The 10,086-nt window shown below is 47.1% G+C and overlaps 1 protein-coding gene across 1 annotated transcript in view; it reads right to left on the bottom strand.

Moving 5' to 3' along the window:
• Positions 1-678: 678 nt before the first annotated feature.
• The window catches only part of b3glcta (beta 3-glucosyltransferase a), a 348,327-nt gene continuing 338,919 nt past the window's right edge, over positions 679-10,086 (bottom strand). The window contains exons 14-15 of the mRNA XM_072476984.1: positions 7,084-7,228; positions 679-1,139 (exon numbers count right to left, since the gene is read on the bottom strand). Coding sequence (XP_072333085.1) covers positions 966-1,139; positions 7,084-7,228 — 319 coding nt within the window. The 3' untranslated portion in view covers positions 679-965. The remainder of the gene's footprint in view (positions 1,140-7,083; positions 7,229-10,086) is intronic.

Genomic DNA, 10,086 nt, shown 5'->3' with positions numbered 1-10,086 from the left:
CAGCGGCCGCTGTCAGTTTCCCGCGCATGCGCAGTGGGAAGAGTCTCTTCCGCCTCCGCCATGGTGGAGGCCGTAGCGGAGGCGGAAGGGAAAGAGTGCCCCCACGGCACAGGCCCGCCCGCGGATCGGTGGGCCCCGATCGCGGGCCAGGCCACCGTGGGGGCACCCCCTGGGTCAGATCGCCCCGCGCCCCCCCCCCCAGGACCCCGGAGCCCGCCCACGCCACCTGGTCCCGCCGGTAAATACCAGGTTTGATTTACGCCGGCGGGACAGGCAATTTCTGGGCGGGACTTCGGCCCATCCGGGCCGGAGAATCCAGCGGGGGGTCCTGCCAACCGGCGCGACCCGATTCCCGCCCCCGCCCAATCTCCGGTACCGGAGACTTCGGCGGGGGCGGGATTCACGGCGGCCTACGGCCATTCTCCGACCCGGCGCGGGGTCGGAGAATGACGCCCCTGGTATTAGGCTGGAATTCTCTTCTTTGGCTGGTATGGACATGATGGGATGAATGGCCTCCTTCTGTGCTGGAAATTTTCTGTATGTCACCGATGTAAATTGGATGCCCAATCTGGTATTGCTGAGTCAGGATCATTTCCACTCAGGCAATGTCTTCATAATCAAGAGTGGCCATTTGAAGCAAACAACACTTTGTGTATAATAAAATAAGTGATATATATATATAGGTAATCCTTTATTTTTACAAAATTATATAAATTCTTTTAACATCAACAGAAAGGCATAGAATGCACAAACTTTCCAGAAATACTGTTTCAAATATTATCCAAGTGAATTACAAATATAATCCAGCAATTTACTTAGTAATATAAAAAGTATTAAGCAAAATTAATAATGTGATACGGCTTTAGAGGGGATTTCAAAAATCATGATGCTATTTGCATTCATTCTTAGTAAATCTAAGAACTATTTATCGATATATTAAAAATGCATATTCATTACTAAGACATTCATAAATCTTCCCTTTCCTTTTTTGGTTTCTTTATTATTTGGTCTGATACAGGGTCATCCTCTTTCGCTAACCATGTGAGGTAGACTTCAACTGGATCAATATTCCAGTGTTTGTGGAATGAAATTGGAACCTGATGTGCCAAATAATCTTTTGAATAGTCCATTGGACGTGCCTAGAAAACAGATGCAATAGATTATTTTTCTGCTCATTACTGCTTGATAGTTCAAATTCTCTTGAGTTGTCAGGGTTCTATTAGAGACCCTACTATATAGCTTTTCAAAAATTTTGTCATGGAAAGACTTTTCAAGGAATACACATTTATAAAGAGTCATCCTATTACGGCGACAGTATTTAATTAATTTCCATCAATTATACTTGCAGCGAGTCAGAATTTGCTGAAAGATTGATGGCGTGTGAAAGTGCACACCATTCTCAATCCGTAAATTAAACAACAAATTCAGAGTTAAGAGAGTCATGTTTCCAAAATGTGCAGGTTGATTTATGCAATTCTACATTTGCTTTGCACAAACAGCATCTCCATTATTTATTTGCTGCATTTGCATATTAATTGCCCCTTTAACTTGTCATAAAAAGTTAGATCTAGTAATTAATAGTGTTAGTACATTTCCAAATGTGAAAATTGCCAATCAACCTCACTGGTCCTGAAAGTGAACAATTTAAATTGAAGATATATCACTCCTGCAGAGAGTGCATTGTTGGAAATTTCAAAAATATTTCATTTTACATTTACTTTTCCTTTTGTCTTCTTTCTCTCTCTCTTGTGTAAGTCGGCTGTTACATTTCCCATTTGATAACAGTGATTACATTTCATAAAGTCTTTCATTGTCTGTAAAACACTTTGGGTTGTCTGGTAGGCATAAAATGTTCATGCACACTCTTTTTTATTAAGGAGAAATGCATTCGCTTTTTCAAAATATTCAACATGGAAGAAGGCAAAACTGAAATAATTTTTTTTAAAAAATTTTCTATTTCTCAATTCCCTTTAGCTTATTAAGTGAATATTTTGTTTTCTGTGGCAAAAAGTCTATAGGCTGGATTCTCCGTTTCGCCAGCAGTGCACTCACGTCTGCGGATTTCCCAACGGTGTGGGGTGCCCACAATGTGAAACCCCATTGGCCGGCTGCCGGGGCGGAGGATCCTCCTAGAATGGAGAATCTCGCCCCATGATTTTTTAATGTATGTGTAGAAAAGCAAATGAGAAGGGTTCTGAAATTTGTCATGGTAATCTATTGTAATGTTTGTATTACAGGGAGCATGTTAAAAAAATACAACATTATATTGCATCGATAGTGTCTCCTGACCAAACTCCAGTTTCCATAAACTTGAGCTCGCCCAAGGCTCGGCTGCCTATGGCCTAAATCACACTAAGTTCCATTCACCCATCACCCCTGTGCTTGCTGACCTACATTTTAAGGTGACCATTATTGCCAGTATGGTGACTATTTCTCTTAATGAGAATATTCCTTATTGCGCATACCTCCAATATATCCGGATTAAATATACTGCAAAACAAATCTCCAAAGGGTAGTTCAAACTCATTTTTAAACAAAATAAATACTTATCCTAAAGTAAAGGTGGCAATTGGCACAAAATCTTCCAGTGTGGATGCAGTAGTTGAAAAGGAAGAAAGTTAGTGGTAGGTATATGTTACAGGCCACCATGAAGTCAACGGAGGCGGCTGTACTGCTGTGTTGGATCATAGCAACTGTGAGGCTTGGATTTCTGCAGTGCTGGAGAGCACCAGGAAATTAAAGGGAGGGAGGAACTCAAGAAAATTACTATGGAAGTGGTACTGAGCAAATTGTTGGAGCTGTGTGCTGATAAGTTCCCCGGGTCCTGATGAACTTTATCCTAGGATCTTTAAAGAAGTGGTTGGGGGGTAGTTGGTTTTAATTTTCCATAGTTCCCTAGATTCGAGAAAGGCTCCATTAATTTGGGAAATAGACAAAGTATTCAAAAAGGGAAGGAGACAGAAAAGAGGAAACGACTGGCAATTAGCTTAACATCTGTCATAGGAAAAAATGTTAAAAGCTATTATTAAAGGTATGGTTGATAACACAAAGACAGGTAGGAAAGTAAGATGTGAAGAGGATGTAAGGTGGCTACAAAGATCTGGCAAAGGGAGCATAATGTGCGAAAAAGTATAATTGCCCATTTAGTAGGGAAAATAAGAAAAAAAGCATATTAGCTAAATGGTGAGAGATTGCAGAGCTCTGAGATGCAGAGGGATCTGGGTGTCTTCTGGGTGCATGAATCGCAAAAGCTTACTATGCAGGTACAGCAGGTAATTAGGAAAGCTAATAGAAAGTTATTGTTTATTGTGAGGGAAGTTGATTGCAAGAATAGGGAAGTTATGCTTCAGTTATACAATGCACTGGTGAGATCATATCTGGTGCAGTTTATACAATATTGGTCTCTTTATTCAAGGAATTATGTAAATACATTGGAAGCAGTTTGGAGAAAGTTTACCAGATTAATATCTGGAATGGGTATGTTGTCTTATGAAGTTAGACAGGCCAGGCTTGTATCCGCTGGAGTATAAAAGAGTAAGAATGATTTGATTTTAACACACACGATTTGGAGGGGTCTTGACAAGGTGGATGTAGAAAGAATGTTTCCTCATGTGGGAGAATTTGAAATCGGGGGGTCACAGTTTAAAAATAAGGGATTGCCGATTGAAGACCAAGGTGAGGAGAATTTATTTCTCTCAGAGGGTTGTGATTCTTTGGAACTTCTTTCCTCAAAAGGCAATGGAAGCAGAGGGCACGATTTACACATCACGTCCCACAGGAATCGGGGCGGGACATTGCCGGTAAATCCCACGAGAGGCCTTTCCCAGATTTCCGACGGTCATTACGCCCCACGAGATCTAAAAAGATCTTGCAAGATGTCGCAATCCGTATCCTGCCCACAATGAACGGGACCCAGACTTGCATCGGTTAAGTGTGCAGTTAAACTCACTTAACTATGTCTGCGCCAGCACTAACCAGCCCCGGGGACCTATCGGTCTCGCCGAGAAGACCACAGCCGAGTGCCATTTAGCACTGGTATCCACAAACGGGGACCAGGCAGAACGGCACTTGAAGGGGTTTCCCAAGCGATGAGAGGCCCTCAGGTGGTTGTCCTCTAGGCAGGGTGGCACCATGGCACTGCTGATGCCACCTGGGCAACTTGGCACTGCCACCTGGGTGCAAGTCTGGCACTGCAAAGGTACCGAGGTAGAACTTCCATGATGCCAACCTGGCAGTTCTAAGATGCCCAGACGGAATTTGGACTATGCTGGGGATCGGACCCAGGGGTGCCCTGCCCATATGAGGTGGTGTTGTGGGGGCCTTGAGGACCCCCCAACAAGTGTTGGGGCTTCGGATGGCCGAGAGATGGGGGCGCCACCAATCTCATCCAGCACTGGCGAGTGGAGCTCCTCAGTGCAGGAAATGGGGACTGAGTGCAGCCACAGTGGGGCGTTCCCCGCTGAAGCCTGAAAAAGTAACAGTCCCATTCGATAGCGAGTTCATTTCCAACGCTACAAGTACCGGGAACAGCCCTGCTAAACCCACCCAAAACGGGACTTTTTTCCCCCCATTAAATGGAGTCCAGGGTATTTGAATATTTTAAGGCAGATGCAGTCAGATTCTTGATAAGTAAGTGGGTGAAACGTTATTGGGCTAGGCGGGAATGTGGAGTTGAGGGGCGAAATTCTCCCCCAACGGCGCGATGTCCGCCGACTGGCGCCAAAGACGGCGCCAATCAGACGGGCATCGCGCCGGCCCAAAGGTGCGGAATGCTCCGCATCTTTGGCGGCCTAGCCCCAACATTGAGGGGCTAGGCCGACGCCGGAGGGATTTCCGCCCCGCCAGCTGGCGGAAATGGCGTTTGTTTCCCCGCCAGCTGGCGCGGAAATGCGGCGCATGCGCGGGAGAGTCAGCTGACAGTTTCCCGGCGCATGCGCGGGTTGTCAGCGGCCGCTGAAAGTTTCCCGCGCATGCGCAGTGGGGAGAGTCTCTTCCGCCTCCGCCATGGTGGAGGCCGTGGCGGAGGCGGAAGGGAAAGAGTGCCCCCACGGCACAGGCCCGCCCGCGGATCGGTGGGCCCCGATCGCAGGCCAGGCCACCGTGGGGGCACCCCCCGGGGTCAGATCGCCCCCCCCCCCCCCCCCCCCCCCCCCCCCAGGACCCCGGAGCCCGCCCACGCCGCCTGGTCCCGCCGGTAAATACCAGGTTTGATTTACGCCGGCGGGACAGGCAATTTCTGGACGGGACTTCGGCCCATTCGGGCCGGAGAATTGAACGGGGGGTCCCGCCAACCGGCGCGGCCCGATTCCCGCCCCCGCCCAATCTCCGGTACCGGAGACTTCGGCGGGGGCGGGATTCACGGCGGCCAACGGCCATTCTCCGACCCGGCGGGGGGTCGGAGAATGACGCCCGAGGTTACCATCAGATCAGCCATGATCTTATTAAATGGCGGAGCAAGCTCGAGGGGCCGAGTGGCCTACTTATTCCTACTCCTAGTTCTGTATATTTGTGTGTATTTTAAAGGAATTAAATGCTGTGTTAAAGGAATAAAATGGGAAGTGCTATTTAAAGAGAAAAGTGCAGGGGGAAAATTGGGTGTACTCTAACGAGATTATTTTTATCATTGGAGAAACAGTCGATTCTAGAAATATGTTTCACGGCTCAAAAGAAAATCAAACCAACATAAAGGGCCAATAGGGATAAAGGAAAGATGCATAAAATTCTTAAATGTACAGTAAAGGAGCAAGATAGAGAGAATTCCAAATACACTTAGAAAGACACCTTCGAAAGACAGAATAACTAATGCAAACAGGAAACATGAAAGGGATATATTAAAAAATATATAATAGCAAAGGCTTCTTCAAGTAAATCAGGAACAAGAGAAGAACATAAAGGAAAGTTGAACTGTTGACCAGTGGTAGAGGGGAGGTGGTGTCTAGGGGAATAAGTTTTGAACTAATTATTTTGACTTTTTACTGTTGAGAAGAGCAGGCAGCTGAGTTAAGAGAGGTATATATGAGTATTAGAAGTCTGGAAAGCATAGTAGTTAGGCGGCTTAGGAAGTTGAACCTAAACAAGACTGATAAATCATATTCATGGTCTCAGTTGGAATTAGCAGAGGTGATTACAGATCCCTTCAGCAATATCATTCAAAATTCACTGGAATTGAGTAACATACTAATGGATTGGAAAGCAGCAAATGTGATGTCTATCCTGAAAAAAAAGAGGGAATGCATCTTCATGCTTCATGTTTGTGACTTAAGGAATGATCCATCAAGTGGACCTGTGACTACAACGAATCATCATGGGATCAGAATGAGCCAGTCATCTACTGTGTAAATATGTTCTCCGAGAAGAGAAAATTTTAAATTCCTTTGGCATTTCCCCAGGAATTAAGAGTTTCGATCCAGGAATATTTTTCAGTTGACCACATGATTAAAGGGGATATGGTTCAAAGTTAAAAATCAGACAAAATAAAATATTTTGGCAACGTTATTTATTAGAAGCACAATAGAACTGTGGATCAAATATACCAGTGGATGCTGGAACAAAATGCACGGCAGATTTTATTTTGGATGAATTGGCTGAATTTCTATTGGGAAATTGAGTCCCAGTTTGTTCCAAAACCTTTGTAAATAAACAGATGGGCAGTTTTAAATGATCGACAGGATAGCAAGTTACCTTCTCATGATGCCTGGATGACCACCCACTATAAGTGGCAACATTTTTGAAAAAAATAAACACTGAAATTTATTTTCAAAGTAGTCCACGCTGTAATTTGCAGAGCCTAATAAAAGCACTGAATAGAAAGAAATAAAAACAAATTGCTGGAAATGGTCTGTCTGCATCTCAGAATAAAGAGTTAACATTTTGAATATAATTTGTTTGTCATCTGAAATTACAATTCTCGGATTTCTTTCTTCAGACACCGCCAAGCATTTTCAGCAACTCCCCCCCCCCCCCCCATCGTAATATATATGTAAAGAACCTCCACTTTGTCTGCAAGTAATTAAATAATTTGTTGCTTCCAGTTTGCAAGCGATTGTTTTCGCATTGGCATGAGGCCACTTGAGTGAGGATTACCTGGTGGAAAAGAGGGCTGTGTGTTACTGGGATACCAAGGCTGTTGAAGCACATACCCAGAACCATATCGTCAGGTGCATCTTGACTGTAACAACTGCATCCACTTGCAAGTAATTGCTTGACTGCTTCCCTGCTAAATACAATTCTGTACAAAAACAGGAAGAGAATTGAGATGAAATTGGGAACAAGAAAACGAGACATTAGATTAATTTTAGAATCAGTTTAGGTTTAACTTCTTGGTATCATTTAACAGAGTCTTGTGCTTCATGTCTGAAGTCTGCTTGTGAACCTAGGTGTTTCTGGATGCCACTTACTCGAAAATCAATGCTGGTGATTATTTCAGTGGAAACGATGATCTGACTGCAATTTCTGGAGGAAGAATTTAGTAGCATTCAAGTTTGTTTGCTGTGTTAAACTTTCTGTTAAGTACCTGAAGTGGGATTTAGCGCGGTGCCGGAATCAAAAAAATGGGAGGCACAAATGTTGTTCAGTTAGTCTATGAACGGTACTCCACTGATCACACATCAAAAGATATTCTCTAGTTGATTAGTTGCTTTGTTAAATAGCAGTTGCTAAAGATCACTGAAAGCAATATAAGAACACAAAAAAACATGAGGCAAAGGGGGCCATTTGGCCAATCAATCCTATTCACTGCATGGAGCAATAGTAGAATAGTGACCATGGGCTCAATTGGCGGGGTGTTTCTCAACGGTCGCATTGGTGAGCTCACAGCCCATATTTAACGGCACTTAGTGCCGGAAATGAGCCTGTCTGTGTGGAGTCTGCACGTTGAGCCTGTCTGTGTGGAGTCTGCACATTGTCCCAGTGTCTGCGTGGGTTTCCTCCGGGTGCTCCGGTTTACTCCCGCAAGTCCCTAAAGGCATGCTGTTGAGTAATTTGGACATTCTGAATTCTCCCTCAGTGTACCCGAACAGGCGTCGGAATGTGGCGACAAGGGACTTGTCACAGTAACTTCATTGCAGTATTAATGTAAGCATACTTGTGACAATGCTCCGTTTGAAACAACCATGGCTGAGGGCCTCGACATCACGTCCCAGTTATGAGGGACATGTCCCAGACACAGGTGGACATTGCTGAGGCACTCAAGAGCATGGCCCAGTCACTGAAGAGCATCACTGAGGGCATTGACACCATGGTGCAGATAATGGGGAGCCACCAGGACTGGCAGTGCCAGATGACGCAGAGGCATCTGAAGCTCACTCCAGGCCTCTATGGGCCTCATCAGGGAAGAGGGAGCACTGGAGGGCAACCCGAGGCCTGCCACCAAGGAGATGACAGCGGTCTCCAGTTCTACCGGAAAAAACCCTCCTGACAACGGCACATCTCAAGGGCAATGGGCAGAACAGGGTGGCACGGCGATGCCAGTGAAACTGGTAAGTGGCCGTGGCATCCCGGCTTCGGTCCTCCAGATGATGTCCACTAGGGGCATCAAAGGCCATAGAACACGGAAAGCAGCAGGCTGCCTGCACCTCTGATGTGCATCCTGGGGGCACACCTAGACATAGCAGTACACCACAGAAGATCAAGATGAGTGAGGAGCACTGTAGGGGCACTTGGGACGGGGGGTGGACGGGAACTATCCATCGATAAGGAGAATGGAAATGTCAAATGTCCACAATTAAAACATGTTACACCTGATACATGGGAAGCCTCTGTCACGTTAATCTTCACAGCGAGCCAGCCTGCACCCCCAGCCCCTGGAACCACATTTTGAGCAGTCTGATACATCGCTCAATGACAGCACGGGGGGAAACATGGGCCTGGTTACATCGTGTCTCCGCCTTGGTCTCCGCATTGGCATCATCAGCTAGGACCTCAGTGGGTACCCCTGATCCCTCAAGAGCCAAACCGACATACTGGGGTGGTACTCAAAGATGCTGGGGATCTCCGAGTGTCCCAGGATGTAGCTGTTATGTACGCTCCCTGGGAAGTGTGCACACACATGCATGATCCGTAGGTGGTGGTCACACACGAGTTGAACATTCAGGCAGTGGAACACCTTCCTGTTAATAAAGGGCACTCCCTGATGCCCCCGTGTGTGCAAAGCAACTTGCGTGACATCTATTGTCCCTGAGATTGGGGCATCAAGGCGATGGCAGGGACCCCCGCAGCCTGGCATCTTGATGGGCCTGGTCCAGCTCAAAGTTGATAAAGTCTGATGCCCAAGCTTACAGGGCATCCATGACCTGCGCTTGTGGGCTGTAGCTTGGAAATGCCGCACATGTCCCTGCTCGAGCCCTGGAATAAACTGGCTGCATAGATGTTCAGGGCTGCAGTGACCTTCATGGCCACCGGGAGCGGGTGTCCTCCTCCTCCACGGGGTGACAGGTCCGTGAGGGCGTGGCACAGGTACCGCATTGTCTCTTTGTGGAGATGGAGTCTCCTGCGCCACATGCTCTCCGCCATCTCCTCGAAAGACCAACGGCGCCTGTACACCTTGGGCCATTGTTGGTGTCCCTCTCTGGGTTCCTCCTCGGCCTGATGAGCAGCCCGGGTCTCATCGCTGGCCTGCCCCTCTGGGTTCCTCCTCGACCTGATGAGCAGCCCGGGTCTCGTCGCTGGCCTGCCCCTCTGGGTTCCTCCTCGACCTGATGAGCGGCCTGTGTCTTCAGAGTGTGCAGCAGCCCCCTGACACTGCTGCCGGCTTCTCCGACATTTGGCTGCCTGGGCTGCCACCAGCACCATGAGGGCAACCTCTGCGGGATCGACATAACCAGCCATATTTTGTACACCTATAAGGAATTGGAGAAGGAGATAGACCGTCAATCAGTTAGGGCTTCCACCCGGGAAATCCCCCAAGTCTCCCCCACCCTTACATGTCCCGCCTTCTCACAGAGTGCCATCCATCGAGCCAGTTGTGCTGGAAAACCTCGCTCTGCACACTCACCCCCGGCCTCAGCAGAACCCCTGAGACCCCAGATCCCTGCCAGGAGCATTAGGGAGACCATATTCAGGTGCCCTACCCTCATCCACACACTTATC

Source organism: Scyliorhinus torazame, chromosome 15 (genome assembly GCF_047496885.1).
Source record: "Scyliorhinus torazame isolate Kashiwa2021f chromosome 15, sScyTor2.1, whole genome shotgun sequence".
Lineage (NCBI taxonomy): Eukaryota > Metazoa > Chordata > Chondrichthyes > Carcharhiniformes > Scyliorhinidae > Scyliorhinus > Scyliorhinus torazame.
This window is presented reverse-complemented; position numbering and strand designations above follow the sequence as displayed.